The sequence below is a fragment of the Sarcophilus harrisii genome, chromosome 1, assembly GCF_902635505.1.
Source record: "Sarcophilus harrisii chromosome 1, mSarHar1.11, whole genome shotgun sequence".
Lineage (NCBI taxonomy): Eukaryota > Metazoa > Chordata > Mammalia > Dasyuromorphia > Dasyuridae > Sarcophilus > Sarcophilus harrisii.
Genome location: NC_045426.1, coordinates 496,361,975 through 496,389,871, shown reverse-complemented (window position 1 = coordinate 496,389,871; position 27,897 = coordinate 496,361,975). Strand labels below are relative to the sequence as shown.

Sequence of the window (27,897 nt, the reverse complement as noted above, 5' to 3'; positions counted from 1 at the left end):
TTGGAGAAGGGAGGAATTTATGACATACATTATGAAATGTAAAATTGACAATTTTAATTACATTAAATCAAAAAGGTTTTGCACAAACAAAACCAACACAGCCAAGATTAGAAGGGAAGCAGAATGCTAGGGGAAACATTTACAGCCAGTTTCTTTACAGTTTCTGATAAAGGCCTGATTTTTAAAATATAAATTGGGATACCTAATACATTGTTGGTGGAATTGTGAAATAATCCAACCATTCTGGAGAGCAATTTGGAATGATTCCCCAAAGAAACTGTGCATACCCTTTGACCCAGCAGTGCCATTACTGGTTCTGTATCCCAAGGAAATCATTAGGGAGGTTAAGGACCCACATGTCCAAAAATGCTTGTAGCATTTTTATGATAGCAAAGAATTGGAGAATGAGTAGATGCCCATAAACTGGGTAATGGCTGAATAAGTTGTTTATGAAGGTAATGGATTATTAATTTTCTATAAAAATAAGCTAATTTTAGAAAGACCTGGGAAAGATTTACATGCATTGATGCTAAGCGAAAAAATCAGAACCAGGAAAACATTGTTCACAGTAACAGCAAGTTTGCTCAATGATTATGGAAGACATGCATCTTTGCATGATCTAAGCCGTCCCCAATAAACTTTGAATAGAAAATGCAAAAAAAAAATCAATCCCATAGATGCTTTTCTTATCTTTTAATTAATTCTAAAGATGAGCTAATACATGTCAGTGCTTGTGTTTTCCTTGGTAATTATATTTAACTTTACAGCATACAAGTTTTGTAATGTTTGCAAACTAAATAACATGCTCATGTATTTTTTTTATAAATGCACCAAATATTTCTCCTTTATTGAACATCTTTTTCATATATAATCAGATTCACATTTGCATTTTGATTTTGGTTTTTGAGCTTCTTTGCTCTTTGAATATTATTTACCTTTGTGACTTCTGCAGAATAGTCTCACATTATTTGAATTACTTTTTTATATTTAATGGTCATTCTCCTGGTCAATTATTGTTATTGCAATTTTAAAATTTAATATGGTTTTGGAGTTTTTAGTATATGGTCCTTTTCCTGTATGCAATCTGGACTAGTTTTTGTTCAGCATTCTTGTTCACTTTCTGACTCATTAATGGTAGATTAACTTGCTAATATTAAAGTTGATTTAGCCTTATTCCATTTGGGGGGAATTACTAATAACTTATCTAAATTCTTATCCTAAGAGACTTCTGGTAGTGAAGTGCTGGCAGCAGTTGTGTTTCAGTCCCTTTTCCTTTAGGTTTGATATAGCCACTGCTTGCTACTTGATTTCCCTTTGTTCCTTATTTCTCTGGATGAGCAGTGCTACAGTGTGTTTTCTTTTTAAACAAAGCATTATTTTCCATTTTATATCTCTGCTTTCTTTACAACTTAGTGGGTAGTGTGAAAATTTACCGCTTATTGTCACATTATAATAAAGTGAGTATTGGCATATAATAACAAAGTGAAGGTAGGGATAGGATACATTGACAAAGATTCCACCATAACAAACCTATCAAGGAAATGATCATTTGAGTTGTGCAGCCAACTACAGCATGATGTAAGAAAGGTAAGGGAGAGGGTACAATGTGAACCTAGCAGAGATTACACATTAGTTTTCATTGCTATTAATTCATGAAGTTAGATTCCTTCCTCTCTTGGCTTATGGAGAAAGTTGCAATTAATTTGCTTGTTACTTATCTAGGTGTGCCTATCTAGGATGTAAACATTGACAGACTAATTAGATTGTATACTCAGCTAGCAGCACATCAATCTGAGCATCATTCATTTTTCATTAAAGTTTTTCCATTTGGGAGAGTTATAACATTCTTATTGCTATTTTTATTTTTTAAGTTGGGGCGGTAGTGTGGTGTTATGATAGTTGATACCATTATTAAAAAGACATCCACAAATTATAATGCAAACTTCTTGCATGCAGGGACTTTTTCAGTTTTGTATGTGTATCCCAAATGCCTAGCTCAATGCCTGATATGTAGTAGGCCCTTAATAAAGATTTGATTAACAAATTAGAATATTTAGAAAATTTCACTATTAATAATCTCTCATTTGTTTACATTTTGCAAAGGACATCTTATAAAACACTTAGGTAAGCACATCTTATCTTATACCTCACTAGTTAATATTTGGCAAGTTATTTAACAAAGCTTACTAATCACATCTGTCACAGAATCAAGACACAGAGATGTCTTGATTGAGAAGAATCTTTTAAATTTTCATTTTGTTCTGTTGAAATTGTGTGTTTGTGTGTATTTTATATCAATAAATAATAGACACAGCAGGATTTCCTATTTTTTCTCAGTCACTTGTGTGCCTATTAAAAAATGTTCTATAAAACATTGTCTATGGAAACCTTTCTTTTCTCGTCATGTTTTCATCAGAGATGTCCTCAGTGCCTTGATGTACATATCTCATTAATATTTAACAAATAAAAAAGGAGGGATATGATTTGGTATTTTCTGATTTTTGTTTGGTCACTTTCTATTTTCATTTTGAGTAAAAAAAAAAAAAACTGCCTTTGTTCCTCATCTTCTTTCCATATCCAAGCCAAACTTTCTGTAGGTTCTGTCCTCTTATTATTGGTAAGTGCTCATAGCAATAGGATTTTGGGAAGCTAGTAGGTCAGAAAATTCTAAACCATCCACATTATCACCACAAACAAAATAAAATTATGTATTTGGAGCAAATGTAGACAAAGAAAGACAAAGAAAAACAAGTAACTGTTGAGGCAGAAATGAGTTGGTCCTCCTGGGGCAACTGGAGATCTGAAGAAAAACCCCAAGACGGAAGTTTGGTCCATGTGAAATGTAAACACCTCCAGCTAGTTCTACTTAAGTAACAAGTGGAGAGCCCCAGGGAGATTTGGGTTTGGAGTAGTCTCAGCCCCAATCACAGAAGCTTTCATCTCCCAGACAGTTTGTGGAGTCAGCTGTTTAAGCATGGAGAGTCTGGGTTTGGAGTCTAGGAATACTGAGGGAACCTTTTCTGATAAGCACAGGCTCAGCTGTGCTGCTAAGACAAGGCCCTGGATGAGAAGGAACCAGCACACACCTGATGAGTACAAAAGCAGTGGGACAAGGAAGCTACTGGCTGTGGGCACTTATAGGGTTCTAGGCCAGAGGAAAGAACTAAAGAAAGACCAGAAGCTAGAGACACCATTTCCTACCACCCTCAGGACTAGATGTGATAATACTAACAAGTTCTTAAAAAAAAAAAAAAAAAAAAAAAAACAGCAGGTAAAGGGAGAAATAACCCAAATATAGAAAGTTATTATGTAAAGTTTATCTTTACAGAAGAATACTTAATTTTAAAAAATCCTCTCCCATTCCAAAAGTTAATGTTAAATGGTTACCTGACCAAAAAATATATATTGAAGAACTCAAAAATACTTTAAAATTCAAATGAGGCTCAGGAAAAACAAAACAAAAACCAAAAAAAGGAACAATCTAAAATAAGTTGATTACAAAAAGAAAGTCAACTAACTAGAAAAGGGGATCCGGAGTCTTTTTTTTTCCCCCCACCAGACATGGATTTTTATTATTTACAAAATTCCATGCCTAGGGTAGCTCATCCTGGGCCTCCCCAATCTTCTCCATCCCTCCCCGCTATCGCTATGCCCGTCCTCAGTTCCCTGAGACCAGACGCTGGGCCTCGGCCGGGACCTTGCTTCAGGTTAGGCGATGGTTATTCTTGTTCGCGTCGCCACACGATGACCATCCCAACTGCATCGCTCGAGGCCAGAAGGCTCTCGTCACAGTTGAAACTGACATCCAACACGGCGGCGCTATGGCCCTGCAGTTTATTGACGATGGCTTTGGAGGTCCGTTCCACATCAAAGAAATAGACACACATGTCCTCGCTGCCTGTGACCACACAGGCTCCCTGGCGGAAGGACATGAGAGGGCAGAAGATACTTCGAATGGGATGCTGGCTCTGATCAATGGGGAAGCTCCTCTTCAGCTGCAGAGTGCCCTGGTTATCCACTACCCGGTAGAGAAGCAGTTTGTTGATGCAGGCGTTAATGAGCAGAGACGGGTCTCGCGCTTCCCGGCTGATCCAGGAACGCGCACTGATGCTAGTGATGGAGCTGCCTTCGTGTACCAGCAACCGCTTGGCCTTGGTCAGCTTCCCTGTAGCCACGTCAAAAAGGAAGGAAAAGACTCTGCCGCGATCGTCCCCAGCCCATAAGATGTGTCCGGGGGAATCAAAGGACAGAGCCAGCACGCGGCCAGTCAGCTTGCTGGAGCCGCCCTTCACTTTCTTGCCCGTGGAGATGTTCATCACGTGCACGTTGTGCTTCCCGTTGCCCACCACAGTGAGATTGTTGTTGATCGGCTGGAAAGTGCAGCACAGCAGTTCTGCCCCATCCGGGTCAGGGATCTCTCGGATGCAGCGGCCATCTTCCGTGGCCCAGATGCGCATGGTGGCATCCAGCGACGTGGAGACGAGGACGTCATTGGAAAGGGACCAGGCAAAGTCGGACACGCCACGCGAATGCCCACGGAGCACACGCAGTACCACAGGGGGGGCGGGTACCAGCTGGCACACGGAGATGCTGCCATCCAGGGAGCAACAGGCTAGCAGGTGGCGATCATCATTGGCAAATTGGACTTTGGGAACAGCCTCATCCACATGTTGGTCAAAGACGTGGTACATCCCAGCAAAAGCATAGTTTTCACTCAGCGAAGTGTCCCCCGCCATGGCCCGGCTGGCCTCGGCTACCGACGTGGGCACGACACTGCCGAGCGTCCTCTCATCGTAGATGACCCGATTCATCTGGGCCTGCAACTGATAGGATCCGCGACTAACGGAGCGCCGGTGGCCACGGGCACCAAGTGAACGAGGGTCCTCGTCGAAGTCCTCCATTCGGTCCAGGGTGGTCCGACTGCTTCGGACAACACTGTTGCTGAAGGCTCGGAAGCTCCCGGGCTCTGTCAGAGGCCCGTAGCGGTGCCCCAGCAGCTGGGCCCTCAGCTTTAGGTACTGCCTTCGAAAGGCCGGTTCGTGCCCTGCCTTGGCATTTTCTCTCAGCAGCTGACTCCGGCGCCGTATGTATTGTGTTCGGAACTGGGGGAAGGTGGGCGTGCGGTATGCGTTGTACCTTGCATCCACGGCCAGCACCTGCTGCCAGATCGCGGCCATGCCCGGCCCGGAAACTTTCTCCAATCCGTCTGTCTGGGCCTCTGGCAGAGACCCGCCGCCCGCGGGGCAGAGGTTCTGGGGCCGGGACCCGCTAGGCCACCTGCCGGAACGTGGGCCCCGGGCTGCTCCAGCCGTGCCCACGCGCTCCGATTCCGACCCCGAGGCGCCTCCGCTTTCCGGCCCAGTCAGTGTCTGCGCGGGGCCGACATTAAGTCGTAACACCAAGAAAACGATTTTTTTGTAAAATTGGAATTGGGCAAGGGGAAATCAGTGAAGCTATAAGAGACTAAGAAATAATAAAACAAAATATAAAGAATGGAAAAAAAAATAGAAGAGAATGTGAAACTTCTTAAGAAAAACAACAGATCTGGAAAACAAACCAAGAAGAGAAAAAACATAAGAATAGTTGAACTACAAGAAAGCAATGACCACAAAAAGAACCTTGATTGTCCTAAAGTGATAGAGTAAGAGGGAAATATAGAAATAGAAAAAAAAAATCATTAATCACTATCTGAAAGAAAACCTTCAGGAACATCATTGCTAAATTTTGAAATTCACAGATCAAAGAGCAAATTTTACAAGCAACAACAACAAAAATTGAAATTTGCTGGAGTTAGAATTAGAATTACAGAAAAGCTTTCAGCAGCTACCATAAAAGACTACAGATCCTGGAATACTATATATTAACTATCAAAAAATTTAGGGTTGTTGTCAAAAAATATTAGATCTATGAAATTAAGTATGGCATTGAATGGAAACAAAAGAACATTCAGTGAACTGTTAGATTTTCAGGATTTTGTTGTAAACAAATCTGGACTCAAGAGAAAATCTGACATATAAGAATCAATATCAAAGACTAATTTCAAGGTAGTCAATAAGGACAAACTTTATGTTTTATACATGGTAATGTAAACCATATGTCTAAGACTATCATTTGTAATTGGTTGTACAAAAGAAATATTGAGCTAAGATTGAATATGATGTGATTCTAAAAAGGAAAATTGTGTAGCAAAAGGTAAAAACAATCATGCTATATGAATGAGGTATGATAGTAAGAACCAACATAGATCAATAAGTTGGAGGAAGAGGGTTAGTAGTTCTGAAATCCCACTAATATTGGGAATGGGTTGAAGACAGAACTGTGTATGTGTATGTATATGTGTATATATATATATATGCATGTAGATATGCATATTTAGATGTGCACATGTAGATATGCAAATTTATAAATATATGTCTATACACATGTATGTATGCATGTGTATATATGTATATATGTGTATATGGAGGGAAGGAGGGGAAAAAAGAATAAAGCAAATAGTGCACAGCAAAGAACAAGAATAATAACAAAAACCTATAAGGAATCAAGACTGGACAATTCTGAATACAAGTCTTCTATTATTATAAATGCTTTCTTGAAATGGAAATTTCATATTTTCAATCCTAGGTTCTACTGTGTACATGAGGATTTTTTTCTTTTTCTATTAATTTTTAAATAAAATTTAAAAAAATTAAAAGAAGTTGGTTTCATGACATTTCAATTGACCAGGCTATACACTATTCAAAAGGATAAGAAAAGAACTAAAGGATTTTTTTTTTCCACTCAGACACACTTTACTCATGAATTTCTGCTTTCTTGTTATAACTTAAAAACAAAAACCCACAAAATTAAACTACACACCTAAAGAAATTAGGTATTAAACTTAATTCATAAAAGAGAGAGAAAGTTGCTATTGCATCCTTAAAGGCTGTTTTTCTTACTGTATTTTACCAACAAATGTTTGTTTAATGATTGTTCAATTAATGAAAAGCCTCTAGAGGTTTTAGATCAGGTATATTTTATGACTTGGTATAGAGTGACTAGTATTTTTGGAGTTCCCAAGGCTTCTTCCAGGTGAAAAGATACATGTATCTCTTAATAAATGTGATATCTGAACAGAGCACCATGCAAAACTTAGTTTTTAGGGTAACGGGCAATTGACCATATCTATCATCCATGTGTGTCACAAGTACTTTATTACTAGGACCTAAATATTACTGTATTTATATGATTTGTAGGAACATAAAGTTTATAGAGCAGACTGTAAAATATAAGCTTCTTCCGTAGTTAAAAAGAACAAATATAATGAGCAAGACTTGCGATTATGAAAATGGGAGGAAAAAAACTACTTTACATATATATATAATATTAGTATATCAAAAGAAATTATGAAAGAGACGATATTTCAGAGATACTGAGCAGTGAAGCAAAGTGTGCAGAACCAGAAGAATAGTTTATTTGAAAATGACATTGTATAGAAAATCAACTTTGAAATATTTAATAATTCTGACCTAAGCAATGACCAATTGATTCTTCAGGGAAACAATGATGATTTATGTTAACTACAGTCTGACAAGTAATGGATACAAGGTCCAGAGACATACGTTTTTGGCCACTTGTGTTTCAGAGATCACAGGTTCTGAAGATAGGCTTTATATGTTTTTTTCTGTCTGCTTATGTACTCTGGTGAATGTTTTGAGTCTTCATTTTCTTTATATTTATTTAAGAAATACTATGAATGAGTACTTTATTTAAATTTTTTATGCAGGATAATATTGGAGATGAAATAAAGGCTCTTCCATACCCAATTTCCATGTTTGTTTCTCATACAGAAAGTAGGAACTTATATTACTTAATCACATCTGTAAGAACCTGTACAAGAAGCATATTCAAGTGAAATGTTAATTTCGTCATTTTGAAAATTTTCTTTCAAAGTTTAAGTTATCTGTCAATGCCTGCCCATCCTAGGCAATTCTTAACTGTATTTTCCCATACATTTATCACACAAGGTCTAGTAAACGTGCTGAAGGCAGTCCTTCATTTCTGATAACACAAAGATTCAGTGGAACTTTTTGTTTTGTCATCTCTTTTCATAAGGCTGATTTTCTTATTATGTAATCCTTTAAGCTCCCCTTTTCTTATTCCTATTTTTTTTTTTTTTAGAATTCATCATTGGTTCTATATTACAGTATGTACCAAGCCACTATGAATTTATCCATTGCTAACTGAGTGGTATTAGCTTTCAGTTCTTTGGAGATTATTATATTTTATTTCATGGCTCCACATAATACCATCAGTAGAAATTTGGTAATATAAAAATGGATTTTTGCTTAAAACTCTAATATACCTTTTGAGATACCTTGTTCTGAACTTGTTAGCATTATAGCCAGGACAGACAGTACGGATAGACAATGAATTGGTGCAAGCCTTCATATACATTTATATATATGCATATATGCCATGTAATTTTTTTGACCATATGAAGAAGGTTCATATGATTGATAGTACAAGATAATGATAGATGAATTACTGTCTCTTGAGGATCAACCTCTACTACTATTATTACACTGTTATACATGAGCACACAAGATAATACTTTTCCTAAACTTTGCATTTTTCCAGGTAATTCCCATTTATATGTTTGCATTATATGTATGTATGTATGTATATAGTACATACTTATATCTATAACTATGTCTATAACTTTATGTATAGCTATCTATCTCCTTAATGACTCCACTGAACACAAATCTGGTGAAGTCAAGAGACTATTGGACATTTCAAATGGAGTGTTTTATAAATACCTCAAGCTCAAAATGAAACTCTATTTTCTTTTTCCCTTTAGAATTTTCCTTTTGTTGTCACAATCACCAACACCCTTTGAGTCACCTAAGCTACAATTTTTGTATCCTTGATTCTTCAGTTTTGTTAACTCTACACATCTAACACAGTTGCCAAATCTTGACACTTATTTTCCCAAATATTTCTTGCCTATCTTTCATTTTCTCTATTCCCATACATACTCAAATTCAATACCTCATCAACACTTTGCCTGGATTTTTCCAATAGTCTTCTAATTGGGTTTCCCTCTTCATGTCTCTTTCATTCCTATCTACCCTCCATGTAGTTGCTGGTGATTTTCTTAAAGTATGAATTTGAAAATGTCACACTCACCTCAATGAGTAATTATAATGGTTATATTACCCCCCTCCCCTGGACTAAATATAAACTCCTTTGCTATTTAAAGCTCTTTACAACCTAAATATTCTTTGTTTCCAATACCCTTACACTTTACATCTTTCTATATCTTTTATGATCCAGACATAGTGATCTTCTTGATGCTCTTAGAATCTCTGGCTTCCTTTAAGAATTAAAAATACCACATGCTTTACATAACTTTCTTGATTTCTCTAGCTGGGTTGCAATGATTTGTCCAAAATTTGTTATGGTCTTTCTAGTTTAACTTATATCCATGACAGTACAAATTTCCACATATCTGTCAAGTTTCAACTAGCCTTTAACTGAAATTCACCAGTGAGAGGAAACCCACTACTTTCTGAGACTGCTTTGTCCACATTCACCTAAGTCTAATTGTTACTGAAGGGCACATAGATGGAGAGTACCACACCTGGAATCAATAAGATATCTTTCTGAGTTTAAGATACTAGCTCTTTGTGACCCTGTATTTTTTGGGTGACAAAAGTTGTTTGCCTCAGTTTCCTCATCTGCAAAATAAGCTGGAGAAGGAAACTAGTATTTTTGCCAAGAAAACCCAAATGGATTCACAAGGAATTAGACATGATCAAAAAATGAATGAACAAAAAAAAATTGTCATTGAGATTTTCTTGATATAATAACATTTCTCTCTTTATAACTTCCACTCACAACTTATTTCCACATGACGATTCTTAAAATATTTGATGACAGTCATAAGATCCCTTTTGATTATTTTCTTTAGGCTAATCCACAGTTCCTTCAACTAATTTCACATGAAATGGACTTTGCCATCTTGGTTGAGAGAGCTAAGTAGCAGAGTAGATAGAATAGAGTGTGGGACTTGGGAGTCAGAAATAAGCAATTTAAATCTTGCTTCTTACACATAAAAGCTGTGTGATTCTGCACAAGTCACCTAACTTTGCTTAGCTCAGTTATATTTTGGTAAAATTAGTGAAAATAAAACATCTCTCACAAGATTGTTGTGAGGATCAAATAAGATAGCACATGTTATCTTTGTAAATTTTAAAGTACTCCATAAATGTTAGCTCTCTCCCCACTATTATAATTACTGTTTATTTTTCCCGATGTTTTCCATCTTCTTCATGCATTTATTTTTCCTCCTCTAAATGGTACCACTAGAACTGAGCACAATACTTTAGGAATATTGGAGAAAATCCATTCTAGGGATGAGGGATTGGATGAACAATGTGCAGAGATGGGAGAAGGCAGCATGGGAATGTGGTATGGGGGAATACTGGGAGATGAGGGGATATATCATTAACACCTGAATGAGAAAATCACCCTGAAAACATTTCTCCCAGTGGGTTCAGGAAAGGAAGTTGTTAATCCTGAAACCAAAAAGTTAGAACAGGAGTGACTCATCTGGTACATTGTCCATAAACATATTTCCTGATAACACCAGCTGCTACAATAGAAAAATGGAAAAGAAGCACTTTCCCCCCCTTCACATTGCTTAGTGTTTAATGGGCATTTGAATTTCAACAACCTGGTGGGAGGACATCTTTCACTTCATGCCTTCATGCCTTTGCACTTTTGAGGCTTAAAATGATTCCCCACAAGGCCCATAGAATATATTTTCCCCACTTGTTATTGGGTATTTGCATTTTTTTTCTTTGAGTAAACCTTTTTCTATGAAGAGAAATGAATTAATGAATACTATCTTAAGACTTGATTATAAGAAATATATGAACATAGATGATTATCATGAGAAAGGGCATTTTTCTGTCTTTTCTACTGAATGCAAAGGCTGTATATATGGAGAATTAGATTTCAGAGACATTAACTGACTGCATTAGTCCCTATGACTACCAAATCAGTGGAGGTTAAGGAAAAAAGGTACCTAGGCCTAGGGCAAAATACAAAAGCAAAACAAAACAAAATAAAAACAACAATAGGGTTTCTAATCTTACCTCTGTATCGGGAAACAAGATGGTAAAAGTATATTATGTATAGAACAATATTCTGGATTTTGAGACACAGGATTTGTCTTCAAATCCAATTCTTCTATTTGTTATCTTTGTGACTTGTGCAAGTCGTTAAGTCTTTTGAAGCCTAAATTGTTTCATCTGAATAGGTGTGTTAGGTGTCTTTACTGAGCTGATTTATAGAAATACTGCATAGCCTTCTTACATACATTCTTCCTAAGGACAGTTAGATCATATAGAAAGAAGAGCACTGGATTTAGAAAGTCTTAAGTCTAAATTCTGCTTCAGATATTTTACTAGTTATACGATTCAGGGCAAGTCATTTTATCTATGCTAAACTCAGTTTCCTCATCTGTAAAATGGGGGAGGATAATAGCACCTATGCCAGAAAGTTAGGGAATCAAATTAAACAATATATTTAAAGTACTTTATATGATAGGTAAAAGAAAATGACTGAGGAAACAAAGGTTCGAACTTCCAAACCTATCAATTTATTAAGCAATCATGCCAATTATCCAGATGGTTTTTGACCAAGAAATAGGTGAGCAAAGGAACTAAAAATTTTATTCTTCTTAATCTTCTCTGTATCATTCCAATTTTATCACATGTGCTACTGAACCAAGTACAGGTTTTATTCTTAATAACTAAATTGTAAAAGAAATACTGATAATAAGAAAGAAGAGAACAATCTGGAACAACATATTTGGGAATTTTCCCAGAAATTTCAATAATTTCATTCCTCTCATTTTAGATGCTTTTATTGTAAACATTAATAGCTTTCAGTAGAGAATGGCTTCTCTTATCTAGTCAAAAAAATCAGTCTGGTAAGGGAAAGCCCTTTGCATTTCTGACCAAAATAGAAATAATTTCTATCTATTTTTACTTTAAATCACTTTATTAATCAATCAAAACCTACTTTGTGAATCTCAAAATCAGGCAGTCTGTCAGTTTCAATTTAAAATAAGCTTAGCACAATTCAGTTCAACTTAAAACATTTATCGAATAACTCCTGTGTGGAGAACACTTTGTTTGGTTCTAGGGAAGACATAAAAGATAAATAAGACAAAGTCCCTTTCAGCCTCAAGAAAGTACAAATATATCAGTTGAATATCACATGAACACAAACAACTAGGATATGAGATAATATATAATAAGTACCCAAGAAAAATACAGATAAAATATTCTGCTAGATTAGACGAGAGAAAAGATGAAATAAAATGCCTTAGCAGGTATTACACTACTCCAAAACTAGAAGTCTTTAAGAAGAGAATGGTTGATACTACAACAGTGATTCTGAGTTAGAGAGTTACTCAGTTTCCAATGAGGAGTTTACTTTGGTGATTTGTGATGCTTCTGTCCAACTTGAGGAAAGGAGGAAGAAAATGTTGTGGAGGAAACAAATTATGAATTGAATCTTGTGCAATCAGTAAGACTTTAACAAGGCTGAGATAAAGGTAAACATATTTTCAGCAACTGAATATTGTAAAGAGAGGAATGGCATAGGAAATCATAAGATTTCTATGGGGAAAAGCAAATAGTTTGATTTGGCTGGTTCATATGGTATATAGTAGGAGGGAATAAATTAGGTTGAAAGTTAGAATGGTGGTCAATTGTGGAGGACCTCAAAAGCTAGACACATCATTGGCAATCTATTAAAAGTGTTGCAAGTCAAAGAGGAAGGTGTGTTCTCCAAGGAATAGTTATGTCAAACCATCAAACTACATTTTAAAAAAGGAACTATAATATAATGAGAAAAGTAGTAGAGTAGTAAAGATATACAGAAATTCATAACACAGGATTCAAATAAGAATCCAGAAACAAATCTGTGGACTCAAATCTATGAATGACAATCAAGAACTAAAGATGTTTCAGAAGGGAGTCATTTAAACTCATACAAAGTATGTGAAATCCATCATTAAAATATGGCTTTCTTCTTCAAAAGCAACAGGTTATTCAAATGCTGCCAGTAGCTGTGTGACCTTGGGCAAATCACTGAATTCTAATTGCCTTGCCAAAAACAACAAGAAAAACAAAACAGGAAAAAAGAAAACAATTACAACAAAAAAGCAACAGGTTAACTCAAACCAAGAGGAGAGAAATATTCTGGAGAGTTGTGTTGAAGACCAAGAAAGATGAGGAGGGAAGTAATATTATCAGCAGAATGTAATATAAAACAATTTGTCAAATTCAGATAGAAATAAGGGTCTCTAAACCATACATAAAAATATTTGTGGATCATATAATGACTTAAAAAAGCATATATTACCATTATTTATATTTTATTTATTTTATTAAATATTTCCCAAATATATTTTAATCTGGTTCAGTCATAATCAAGAATGTTGCCAGAAAGGCATGTAGCCAGAGGATCCTGTATTTGACATCTTGAGACCACATAGAAAAAAGAGAGAAATATGTGACAAATTTGGGAAACATTGTAAAACTGACATTAAGGCCTAATATATGCACACAATAACAGTAAGAACGTGTGATGATTAACTATGAAAGATTTGGTTCTTTTCAGTGGGTCTGTGTTCTAAAGCAATCACAACAGACTTTGAACAGAAAATGCCATTTGCATCCAGAAAAAGAATTAAGGAGACTAACTATAAATCAACACATGCTATGTTGGGCTCTTTTTTGTTTTTATCTCTTCCATGGTTTTTCGTTTTGTTTTGACTTTTTTCTCCCAACATGATTCATAAAGCAATGTGTGTTAAAAATAAATGAATAAATTAAAAAGGCATTATACAGTAATTCTGAGGTAACACACATTCTCCAAACATTAGCTGAAATACCCCCTTTGTCCCAAACTGCAAAGTTAATGTTATCTTGCCCCAATGATAATTTCAATCTCCCAAAATATGTAGGGATAGAATGATTGTTATGAATATAATCTCCACAGATGGGGGAAGAAACACAATTGATAGAAATGATGAGAAATTTGAATGAATATTTCCACTTCATCTGAGGATTTGTGACAGAGGAGAAGAAAATAGTATAGTTTGAGATGCAGTTTGCATATTTAGAGAGCATCTTACAAAAGAAATATAGCAATGGAAATCAGTTTGAGAGGAATGAATCCCAAGAATGAAGTTCTGAAGATAGAAGAAGCAGCAATTCCAACAAGAGGGAGTTCATCTCTCTCTTTGTGTGTGTGTGTGTGTGTGTGTGTGTGTGTGTGTATACATGTTTTCACATACCATATATTTCTATAACTATATCAAAATGTATATGAAAAGAGCCTTAAATTAGAAGAAATGGAACAGTTCTTTAGTTTGCGTAAGAAAAGGGCAACTGATGACTGAAAATAGATTCAGTTACTCAATTCATATTTTGCTTTCATTTTCTCTTCCAAGAAGTAAGACTTTTTGTATAAAAGGTGAAAACAAAAATGACCAGTAGAACATTGAAACCCATGTGACATAGAGAGTAGATAAATTAGAGAGATATAAACAAATTAAAGAAATAGATGAAATTGTGGAATTATTATCAATGATTTTTGGAATTCTGTAGCGAATAGGAGAGATACTACAGGACTGGATAATTGCTGTGCAGTTAAATGTTGCCCCAGGGTTCTCTAAGGACACATGTTCCATTTTTTTTTTTTAAAAAGCAGAGAGAATGGAATCTGAAAACTATAGACCATTAACTTCAATTCATGGAAAAATACTAGAATGTCTTTCAGGGATATTACATTGAAGGACAGATAAACCCAGATTTTGTGTGTGACAGACACTATTGCTATAATGGAAGATCAGAGGAATATCTTCAATAAATATAAATGCTTTTATAGAATTTACCAAAGCTTTTGATGAAATTTCTCTTGCCATTTTTTTTCTGAACCAGGTTGAGATATAGTACATATATGACAAAACACTTAGATGAATTTCATATTGGTTGAACAACCAAATGAAAGAAGTAGTCATTAATTATTGGATATCAACTTACAAGAAAAACTGATAGAAATCTAGAGGGATTTTTGTCTTTATGAATGTCTCGAATAAAGGCATAAATGGCATGCTTATCAAATTTCAGGCATTATAAAGCAAAGTGGCATAGATAATGTATTGCATAAAAATATAAAAATTATTAATAGCCTAGAATGTTTGCCTAATATGTAATAATATAAAATTGAGTAGAAAAATGCAAATGTAACATTGGAACATGCTCATTAAATAATTCTTAGTATTAACCAAGAATTTATTGATAAACAAGGTGATTTTGGAAAAATTTGGAAAGATTTACATGAACAGATGCTGAGTGAAACAAGAAGAAACAGCAATACACTGTACACAATAACAGAAAGATTGCACTTTGATCAACTATAAAAGACTTTTTCTCAGCTATTCAGAGATCCAAGATAATCCCAATAAAGTTTGCTGGAAAATGCCATTAGCATCCAGAGAGAAAATATGGAAACTGAATATAAATCAACACATATTATGTTCATTGTTTCTTTTTATTCTGTTTATTTTTTTGTCTCATGGATTTTCCCTTTTGTTCTGATTTTTCTCTCCCAACACAATGTGCTTAAAAAAATGAAGGTACATTTATAGCCAGAAAAATAAAATTAAAAAAAGGGAAAAGGAATTTTTTACTAATCTAGTCAGTCAAGTTATCTCTTTTTTGCTAAGTAAAAAGCCATTCATCTGTTTAGAAGGGGATTCAAAGAAGTCTTCCTTTCAGTATGGTCAAGAAGAAAAGAATTATACAAATAATTTTATATATGCTAGGACTGATATGTATAATGACAGATGGACAATATGCTTTGAAAATTCAGAACCGGGAAGGCTCAGTTTTGGTGAAAGAAATGATGAAAGATTGACTGGTATTATATGAATTGAATTTTGATGACTAGGCATGAATTCACCTTGTATAGAAAAAGAGGGTATCTCAAGCATGAGCCACAGTGTTTCTTGGTCAAATTTGATCTACTTTGAGAGTAATAAAATAGTTGTTTGAATTGTGTAAATGAAATGAGGGACATAGTGTATAGTAAGACTAGAAAAGATAGGTTGGGGGTATGCTATTGAAAGAGCTTCTTAAATACCAGGCTAGAGTTTGGGTTTTATTTGGCAGAGAGAGGAGGCTATTAAATATTTTTGTCTAGGGGAAAGTCATGATGATAACTACACATTAGGAAGATTAATCTAATAGCTGTGTGTATAAGGAAGAAAGCTGAGACAGAAAGATAAATTTAGAAACTATTGCTGAAATACTGTTAAAATAATGAGGGTCTGAGCTAGGGAGAGGGCTGGGGGAATAGATTTGATAACTTTTTGAGCATAATTCCAAATTGCTCTCCAGAATGGCTGGATGTATTCACAATTCCACCAACAATGTATCAGTGTCCCTGTTTTCCCACATCCCTTCCAACATTCCGCATTATCTTTCCCTGTCATGCTAGCCAATCTGACAGGTGTGTAATGGTATCTCAGAGTTGTCTTAATTTGCATTTCTCTGATTAATAATGACTTGGAGCATCTTTTCATATGGCTAGAAATAATTTCAATTTCTTCATCTCAGAATTATCTGTTCATATCCTTTGACTATTTATCAATCAGAGAACGGCTTGATTTCTTATAAATTAGTCAATTCTCTATATATTTTGTAAATAAGGCCTTTATTAGAAATTTTGAATATAAAAATGTTTTCCCAGTTTATTGCTTGAGGAATATGTTTAATAGTACATCTTAGAACTGGAGTTCATTTTTCAAACCTAAGTATTAGACTTTAGATTTACCTCTGTTAAATTTCATATCTTATGTTCTAAATAACATTTTTTTGATTTTCACGATAATTTTGTATTGTATCTGTCATGCAGTGTGTTAGCAGCTTTCAGTTGTCTATTATTTGTACATCTGATATATAGTTTGCAAGTTTATCAGTGACAATGTTAAACAGCACAAGATCAAACACATCTTTCTGGAGAATTCTATATGAGACATCAAAATATTAATGATAACTTTTTGAGGTCCATACATTTAATAAGTTCTGAATTAATGTAACTGTATAATCATCTAGTCCCAAAATATCAGATTCTTAGACCACTAGCAGTAAGCTGTCCTCAAAACTCTGGAGTGCTGAGGAACCACATTAAAATATAATTAGGAGATGTTTAATAAAATAAAACACAATACAACACAGATAAGATTGATTTGTGATTTTGCAAATCAATATGTAGCTTTCAAGGGTTTATTTTTGGGTTAAACAATATCCAGTTAGTTTTATTGTTCTTTATTTTCCTGTGCAGATATCACTCATCTTGGCAAATGAAATAGAAGCAAAATAAAATAAGAAGGTTGCTTTTTCAGGTTTATTCAAGAGTATTTTCTCATCATCCAGTTGCCTCTTTCTGATTCTTTATTTGATTCTCCTCTGTTCCCCAATATAGCTACAAATAACCCCCAAAACTTTTTTTTTGCTATCTTTAGTTTCCTCTGCAAGTCTCAGGTCATTCTGAGCTAGAATTGGCCTATTGCTGTGCTTCTAAGACCATGATACATTTTTGCATGTCTTCCCTTCAGAACTAAGCAGAATAAATCCAATCTCTTTTTAAAATAATCACCCTTTAAATATTTGAAAAAAAAACTATAATTGTCCAACTATGATTCACTCCTTCAGTATTCTCTTTCTTCAGGAGAAACATCCATCCCCATTTCTTTTTTCTTTATCTCACATAGCATAGTTTCCAAAGCTTCCATAACACTGGTTATCTTCTTCTGGATCATGCAATGTCCTACTCTTCTTGACATATTGATGTACCGGGAATAGCTGGAAATATCATTCCTTGGGTTTTGAGAAGGTTATTCTTTCCTGTTTTTTGCCAAAAGAAATTTTCCTTTTCTTACACAGGAATAACCTCAGATAGACAGTCAAGACTGTCAGATTGTATTGCAACCTTAATTTCAGATTTCACTGAGTAGAGTCCTATACAGACAATACTACAGGCTTGGGAGAAAAAGAGTCCATATTAATTACTGTTACTTTGCAACCCCAAAGGGCAGAAATTGAGCTAGTTTCATTTGTTTTTATCACCCTCGTAAAGGTGCTCAAGATGTACAATAAAAGGACTAGAAGTAAACATGATGATTTTTGTTTCTGAAGGATATTTCATTAGATAACACAAAAAGGACCACCAAGTTGAAATGATCATTTTACAAATGCAAATGTAGATAGAGGAAACTAGCATTTATTTCAATGGAATGAATATATAATTTAGAAGGATAGAGTTTTGTGATGAAATAGTTCCTTTTCCTAAAATCATGCCCGATACCTTTGTATCACTAAGGATTAATTTTGCTGAAGATACTCATTATATATTATTTTCATTTAACTCTCTTTTTATCTCCTGTGATACCCAACATATTAAATTCTTCTCAATACTTCATCAGCATCTTGATGTTCTCTGAAAAGTAGAATATTGGTTTTTATTGCACCTTTCCAATATTATTTCCTCTTGCTCTATTTTCAGTGCCTGCTATTCTATTCAAACAAGTTTGATTCCTCTTTGTACAAAGCACTCCAACTGTTGCCTTCTTGTCTATGGACAAATGCTTTTTTTCATTCCTGGAATGCTCTTCTCACTTTGACCTCTCAGAATCTTTAGGTGCTTTCAAAGCTCAGCTAAGATGATGGGTTCTATTAGAAGTTTTTCCTGATTCCCTGTACTCCTTCATTAGCTTCATTTCAAAAGGATTTTGCATTACTTTATACATTATTATTATTTAGATATATTTATTTACTTGTGTACATGTGGAGTATCTCTCATTTATGTCCATAAAATATGGACTCTTTGACAGTAGGAGCTGTTTAGTATTTGCTTTAATTTCCAGTTTTTGGAATATACTAGACACTATATAAGTGTTTATAATTGAATTGATATGATTTAGCTAACAGTTTTCTATAGCAAGCCAGAACCTATACCTTAGGTGTCTTTCAATAAATAGCATCAAATTTAGTGTCTACCCACATTCATAGTATTAGATGAAAAAAATCTGATAATTTAGCCATAATTTCCATTAAGCTCATACTTAATAGTTTCCTGTCTCTACCTCAATACCCCCCCTTCCAAGGTAAAATAAACAAAAAATAAGCACAAACATTACAATTGTCAGAAACCTGGAAAATGGATGCTGCACTCATATAACTATGGAAATGAATGACATCAGTTGGATCACCCACAGTTTACACATCAGAGTAGTTTCAATTGGTGTGCTTCTGTATTTGATTTTAATCACATTAGTATAAATACAGATGGATTATTAGTTGGTATTACACTAAAAGTTTAGTGCATGTACAATATTCAAAAATTAACTATAAATGGCCAAAGAGAAATGATCAGTCAGAACATGGAAGTGGTTTTTAGAAAGTAATTATAAAAATCCTGGCCCACCCTCCCTTTTTTTCTTGGCCCATTCCAGTGTTAGCTCCTTCATGAAGTCTTCCCTAATTCTTCTTCACTTCAGGCTACCCTTTACCCTCAACTGAAAGTAATTTCTCTTTATGGAGTGGTTGAAAGAATTCTGGATTTGGAGTCAGAGGACCTGGGTTCAAATGTCAATTTTATCACTTACTTTATCACTTTGTGAATTTGGACTAGTCATTTAACATTGAACAGGTCTCAGTTTACTTTTCTGTAAAATGAGATGCCTGGATTAAATTTCAAATGTCCTTTGTTCTAAATCTATGATCTTGTGGTTTCTGTACTTCTCTCATGCATTATTTCATTCTCATTTGTACTATAGTTATTCCTTTGTGTGTCTTTACCTTATATTGAACTTCAAGTCCTTGAAAGCAGGTTAATGTTATGTATAACTGTATTTCCAGAGCCTAAGTCAGTGCTCAGTATTGATCATAGAAAGTGATTAATAAACATTTTTTAAAAAACCCAGACTTTAGACATGTCACCTAGTGATATTTGGACTGTTTTCTTCTCTACAAATAGACTAAGTTGACTATAAGATTCTTTCCATCTCTAATGTCTGATTCAATGACTACAATTTACCCCCCAGATCTGTAACTCTGTGTCTGCCTTGAGGAAAGGGCTACAATTAGTGTGAACTAGAAGAGTGCTTATCCAATAAAAACTGACTTCTACAGATTTGATGGCATAATATCATTAAACTCTTCACAAAAAAACAACACCATACAACACAATAATATTGCATAGTGCTTGAGGCTCTATAGATCCATAGCAGTACTTCACTTAAGCATTGATTGTTCTGAAGGAAAATTGAAGGAAAATTTCTAACTTTGAAGATAATGAGTTTCTTTAGAGAAATTCAGGAAGATGTTCAGGCATTTTGATTTTTTGCTCAAGTTGGTCTGCTTTGCAGGAGAGGAAAAATGAGAAAGCAACTATCTCAATTGTAGGAAATGCTTTTTATTCTGAATAAACAAAATATGCAACATGAATTGGAACTCTGCTTTTTAAAAGTGATTTTGGCCTGAGAGAACAGTAGAATTGGACCATTTGGGATACTATTAGTCTAATTGGGCACTGTCTTTAAGAAAGCTTATTAAGGAATTTTGCTAAAGAATATAGATTTTTCAAGTACCCTTTAAAATTAAATAAATCATCACCTGTCAAAAGGAAGAACTCATTATCATCCTAAGTATCCCCCACAAGTTCACAAGAGGATAGCTCTAATTATTGATTAGACTGATAAATTCTTTTTTTCTGAATTCATTTCTCTAACCTCCTCAAAGACTTGTAGAGTAGCAAATGCCAATTTTGAAGAGAGTTCTGCAAACGTGGTAATAGGGTGAAAGGAATTTGAACTGCTTGGTTAGAATGAAGTATTTTACAATCAAGGGGAAAAGAGATTCATCTTTGAAATTGATTAAGAGGCTAAAATTGAACTGAGAATGTTCAGCTCCATATGAAGTTATATATAGGCAGATTTAAAAGATCCATTCTGTTTGTTCCACATGCAGACAAGTTCTTTGTTTCATGAACATTTTTCAGCTGTTAATTTAAAAAAAATTAAAATAATATATTTACATGTCTTTGGTTCCCAAATCCAATAACCCATTCAGTCTTTTTGAATCATAATAATATAACATATAATACAATTCTTTGGAGAACTCTGGAGAAAGGTAAACAGTCAGCCAACTGGTCATCCAATAACAGTTTCGATGACTTCATTTACAATGGGTCACCACAAACTCACATTTTCTTACCTAGACAAGTGAACATTAAATCAAAGCTATCATATTTCTATGTGTTTTAGAAGATATTAATGACTAAAATAAAACTAGGGGAAGCACTGATCACTAAGAGCCAGCATGACTTCAAGAACAAATCATACTAAAATAAACTCTTTTTTTCGGGGCAGAGAAATTACTAGATCAGAGGAGTATAGATATAGTTTACTTATATGGATTTTAACAAAATATTTGACTATCTCTCTTGCACATAAAGTGAAAACATATCACATAAATTTGGATGAATTTCAAAATTTTTTAATGACTAGATGACAAAAATATAGGAATTAAAATTTTGATGTCAGTTTGGAAGATTATCTCTAATGGTATATTCAAGAGAACTATGTTTATTTTGTGCCATTTAACATAGACATTTAAATTATACCACGTTTGTGAAATCTGTAAATGACACAAAGCTTATAGATGTATAGGATGCTATTGGTTAACAAATTCAGGCTAAAAAATTAATATATGCACAGGCTCAAAAATGTGATGATCTTTTTAGGATCAATCGCAGTCAAAGACATTCACACTTCAGAAACAGACCACAGGTTGTAAATCTTCTTAAAATTTAGAACTCATCAGATCCATCAAATAATTGGCTAATTAATTGAATGATTGATGGGGGGCAACAATTCTAGGATGCAACCCTAGAATTAAAAGTAAAATTTTTCTTTTTAAAAATGCTTCTTCATTGCCTTTGATTATGTATCTCTTAAGAAACGGCTCTTGATATTGCATAATGATATTTTTTTCTATATATTTCAAATATTAACATTTTATTGCTATTAGTTATGCAAATATTTTAAATCATAGTGCTATTTCTATTCTAATTTTGTCTTATTTGATATTATTCTTTTGGATTATCCTTTAGAATTTTACATAGTCAACATTGCCAATAATTTTATCGTTTTATTCTCTCCCCTATGCTTTATTTAATTTCCTTACTGATTAGAGTTGTAATTTTCTTTGTTGTCTTCAAATTTTTCTTAATAATTCATCTTTTCTATTTTGGTTACATATCAATTCCGAACATATTTTAGCTTACAATGTAAGATGTTTATGTTTGCCTATTACCCAGCAATTTTTCTCAAAAGATATGCCTTCCCTGGGTATTATATGTTCATGGGTTGATCAGACATTGAGATACTGTTTTCTATTATTTCTCTCTCTTGACTGTTTTATTTAAACATTGGAAAAAAGGAAGAAAACTGTTCCTAAGGAGGGACAGTGTGACACAGGGAAAGAACTAATGAGAAAAGATAATAAAAAAGGAGAGCAGCATTTTTTTCTTTCTGTACTTTCTTGTTGGGAGAGAAAAATCAGTGCAGAAGAGAAAAAAAATATAGGAGAGATTAAGAATACAAAAAAAGAAGTGAATATAACATGTGTTGATTTATATTCATTCTCCTTAGTTTTTTTTTTTCCTGAATGCAGATGTCATTTTCTGTCCGAAGTCTATTAGGATTGCTTTGGGTCAGTGAACTACTGAGAAGAACCAAGGCTTTCATAGTTGATTATTGATTATTCTTGCTATTATTGTGTATTCCTGGTTCTGCTTGTTTTGCTCAGCAATAATTCATCTAAATCTTTCCAGGTCTTTCTAAAATCAGCTTATTCATCATTTTTATAGAATGATATTCTATTATCTTCATGTACCACATCTTGTTCAGCTGTTCCCAATTGATGGGCATCTACTTCTTTTCCAATTCTTTGCTACCACAAAAAGAGCTGCTACAAACATTTTTGCACATGTGGGTCCTTTTCCCTCCCTTATGATTTCCTTGGGATATAGTCTCAGTAGGGGCACTACTGGATCAAAAGATATATGCACAGTTATAGCCCTTTGGGCACAGTACCAGATTGCTTTCCAGAATGGTTAGATCCTTTCATAATTTCACCAACAATACATTAAAGTTCCAATTTTCCGACATCCCCTCCAACATTTATCATTATTTTTTCCTGTCATTTTAGCAAATCTGAGAGGTGTGAGATGGTACCTGAGTTGTTTTAATTTGCATTTCTCTAATCAATAGTGACTTAGAAAATTTTTTCATATAACTACAGATGGCTTTAATTTTGTCCTCTGAAAATTATCTGTTCATATCCTTTGATCATTCATCTATTGGGGAATGAATTATATTCTTACAAATTTGACATAGTTCTTAATATATTTTAAAAATAAGCCCTTTAATAATAATAAACTTTAATAATAAATAAATAACAAAAATAATAATAAATATTATTATAAAATAATAATAATAAAATAAATAAAAATAATAATAAAATTATTATAAATAATAATAAATAATAAAAAATATTTTAAAAATAATAAAAATAAAAAAAATAAATATAAATAAAAATAATAAACTTTAATAATAATAAAAATAAACTAATATTGGCTGTAAAGATTTTCCCCAGCTTTGTACTTTTCTTTTAATCTTGTTTGTTGGTTTGGTTTGTGCAAACTTTTAATTTAATATAATCAAAGTTGTCCATTTTGCCTTTCATACTATTCTTTAGTTTTTCTTTGGTCATAAATTCCTCCCTTCTCAAAAGATCTCTTAGGCTAAATTATCCCCTTTTCTCCTAATTTGTTTATGATATCTTTTATGTCCAAATCATGTATCCATTTTGATTTTATTTTGGTATGGGATGTGAGATGTAGATCTATTCTGAGTTTCTGACATATTTTCCAGTTTTCCCAGCAATTTTTGTAAAATAGTGAGTTCTTACTGCAGGAGCTGGAGTTTGGGAGTTTATCAAATAGTAGATTGTTATAGACCTTGACTTTTGTTGTCATGTGTATCTAATTTATTCCACTGATCCACAACTCTATTTCTTAGGAAATACTAAATAATTTTGATGACTGATGCTTTAGAATATAGTTTTAGGTTTGTAACTAAGTAATTATTCTTTGTATTCTTTTTATTGATATTCTTGATATTCTTGACTTTTTTCTTCCAGATGAATTGTTATTTTTTCTACTTCTATAAAATAATGTTTTGGCAATTTGATTGGTATGGCACTGAACAACACTGAACAAGTGGACCAATTTAAGTAGAATTGTCATTTTTATTGGATTAACTCAACCTAGCCATGAAGAACCCAGTTATTTAGATATGATTTTATTTGTGTGAGAAGTATTTTGTAATTGTTTTCATATAGTTTTTGGGTTTGTCTTGGCAGGTAGACAACTAAGAAATTTATTTTGTCTACAATTATTTTTAAATGGAATTTCTTTTTGTATCTCTTGCTGATGTGCTTTGTCAGTAACGCCTGGGAATGCTAGTAATTTGTATGGATTTATTTTATATTCTGAAACTTTGCTAAAGCTGTGAATTGATTTCAGTAGGTTTTTTGATGATTTTCTAGGATTCACTCAGTATATCATCATATAATCTGCAAAGAGTGATAGTTTTATTTTCTCATTGCTTATTCTAATTCCTTTAATTTCTTTTTCTTTTCTTATTGCTCAAGTCAACATTTCTATTACAATGTTGATTAACAGTGCTGATAATGGGCATCCTTGTTTCACTCCTGATCTTACTGGGAGTGTGTCCCGTTTCTATTACAAATAATGTTTGCTGCAGATTTTAGATAAATATTGCTTATTCAAGGAAGGCTCCCTTTATCCCTCTGCTCTCTAGTGTTTTTAATAGGAATGGATACTGTATTTTGTCAAAAGATTTTTGTGCATCTATTGAGATTATCATATGATGTCTGTTGTTTTTGTTATTGATATGGTTGATTATGATAATAGTTTTCCTGATCATGAACTAGGTCTGCATTCCTGGTACAAATGCAACTCTGTCATGATATATTATTCTGCTGAAAAATTGCTGAAATCTTTTTGTTAATATTTTATTTAAAGTTTTAGCATCAATATTCATTAGGAAGATTGGTATGTAATTTTCTCTTTTTTTGTATATTCCTATTTTGAGTATCAGTGCCATATTTGTGTCATATTACGAATTTGGCAGTATTCTTTCTTTACCTATTTAAATAATTTACATACTATAGGAATTAATTGTTCTTTAAATATTTAGTAGAATTCACTTGTGAATCCATTGACCCTGGAGGTTTTTTTCTTAAGAACTTCATTGATGACTCATTCAATTTCTTTTACTAAAATGGAATGAATTAAGTATTTTATTTCCTCTTCTGTTAACCTGGGCAATTTGTATTGTAAATATTCATCCATTGTGTTAGATTTTCAGACTTTTTGCCATAGAATTGGGCAAAATAGCTCCTATTTATTGTTTTAATTTCTTTTTCATTGGACGTAAATTTATTCCTTTCATGTTTGATGCTGGTGATTTTTTTTTCTTTTCCTTTTTCTGATCAAATTAACTAAAGGTTTATCTATTTTGTTCTTTTCGTAAAACCAATTCTTAGTTTTATCTATTAGTTCAATGGATTTTTTTTGTTGTTTGTTTCTATTTTATAAATCTCTCCTTTGTGTTTCAACATTTCTAATTTGGTATTTAATTGGAGAGAGTTAATTTGTTTTTTTTTTCCCTAACTTTTTTGGTTGCTTGTCTAATTCATTAATCTTCTCTTATTTATTTAATTATTTTGAGATATAAAATTTCACCTAAAAACTGCTTTGGCTGCATCCCATAGGTTTTAGTATGATGTTTTATCATTTTCTTGGATGAGATTATAGATTGTTTCTGTGAGTTGTTGTTTGATCCACTCATTCTTTAGAATTGGATTTATAAATTTCCCATTGCTTTTTAATCTATCTTTCCTTGGCTCTTTATTGAATATAATTTTTATGGTCTTGCGGTCTGAAAGGAAAGCACTTACTATTTCTGCATTTGATTGTAAGATTTTATGCCCTGAGAATACATGGTCAGTTTTTGTGTAGGTAATATGTACTGCTGAGATTCCTTTCTGTCTCTATTCAATTTTCTTCCGAGATCTATCCTAAGTTTTCTAGGATCCTATTAACCTCCCTATTTTCTTGTTTATTTTATGGTTAGATTTGTCTGATTCTGAGCAGGGAATGTTGACATCTTACACTAGAATAGTTTCGCTATCTATTTCTTCCTGTAACTGGATTAAAATCTCTAAGAATTATCCTGCTCTACCACTTGTTGCATACATATTCAGTATCATTACTACTTCATTGTTTTGGTACCCTTTATCAAAATGTATTTCGCCCCATCACTTTTAATAAGATCTATTTTTACTTCTGCTTTATCTGAAATCAGAATTGCTACCCCTGCTTTTTATACTTCAGCTGAAGCATAATAAATTCAGTTATCTTTTGTATATCTTTTTATTTATTTATTTATTTATTTTTCTGCCTCTCTTATTTGCCTTTTGAAGTCTTTTATGAGCATTTACAAGAAGTCTCTTTGGACTTAAGAACAATTTATCTCCCTCTTTGAGATTTTTTTTGTGGATACTCTGTCCTTGTCTGAGTTTGTGTTTTGGTCTGCCCTTTCACCATAGTAGCTTTCTATGGTCAAAATTTTTTTCTGTTTCTTGTTCATTTTCTTTCCTTTTCTTTGGGTATTTTCTTTGTTATTTACTTTGAAGGTGGAGCTCTGCCTCCTGGGGTAAAGGGTGCTCTGTCCCACACTTCCTGGGCAGTTCTGAGACTTTCCTTTTGAGTGTCTGCAGGAAGTAGCTTTGCCTGCGGTGTTCAGGAAGCTGCCTGGTTTCCCAGAGTTTGCCTTTGGCTCTGGGACTGGAGGCTGCCCGCACGCTGTGCTCCTGCTGAGCCAGGACCCAGGGTCTCCGTTGCTGATTTGCTGTGATTAAGACCCTCTCACCGGCTTTCTCTGAGTCAGCCTGAGCGGGGCTGAACACCCTGTTCTCCCAGAAAGACTCACCTTTCACAAAGTCCTGCCAGTCTGTCTGAGCTGGAGAATGTTTTCACTCTATCTCTCTGGTCGGAGGCCCGGTTTCATGTGGCTTTCAGGGAAACCTGGGAGAGTTGCAGCAGCTTCCTGGCTTTCCTCCTCCATCTTTGGGGAGCAGCCCCGGTGGGACCCTTACCTCCCACTTTTTCTTGCCTTGTAGACCTTGCTTACAAATAAGAGCGAAATATTTCCTCCTATCTAAGAGCCCTAAATCACTCAGGGCATAAACTAAAGTAGCATTTTGACAACAAGGGCTGATATAGGCACTAAGGGGATTCCCCATCATCCTCGATGTAAAGCAATGGGATAGTCTAGGCCACCAAAGTGAGATTATCTTTGTTGCTTCATATAGAATGAAAAACAAGGGTCAGAGACTCAGGAGATTAAATCCAAAGTAAATTGTTATTTGTTCTTTCTTCTCAAATATATAAAGCTTTAGAGCCAGGAGTCCTCAAACTTTTTAAATAAGGGCCAGTTCACTGTCCCTCAAGACTGTTGGAGGGCCGGGCTATAGTAAAAACAATAACTTTGTTTTGTGGGCCTTTAAATAAAGAAACTTCATAGCCCTGGGTGAGGGGGATGAACGTCCCGCAGGCCATAGTTTGAGGACCCATGATATAAAGTGTCAAGGAAGCAACAAATATTAATTT

The 27,897-nt window shown here is 34.1% G+C and overlaps 1 protein-coding gene and 1 long non-coding RNA gene across 4 annotated transcripts in view; both read right to left on the bottom strand.

Annotated features, from left to right (window-relative positions):
- The window catches only part of LOC116420610, a 165,455-nt gene that overhangs the window by 120,386 nt on the left and 17,172 nt on the right, over positions 1-27,897 (bottom strand). The window lies entirely within an intron of this gene.
- LOC100918859 (WD repeat-containing protein 13) lies at positions 457-5,285 on the bottom strand. Its single transcript, XM_031946570.1, has one exon. It carries the CDS (start codon positions 5,175-5,177, stop codon positions 3,720-3,722), a length of 1,458 nt encoding a protein of 485 aa, XP_031802430.1. The 5' UTR covers positions 5,178-5,285; the 3' UTR covers positions 457-3,719.

Coding starts and splice junctions, on each gene's coding strand:
- LOC100918859 (XM_031946570.1), bottom strand. CDS start 5,177: ATGGCCGCGATCTGGCAGCAGGTGCTGGCCGTGGATGCAAGGTACAAC.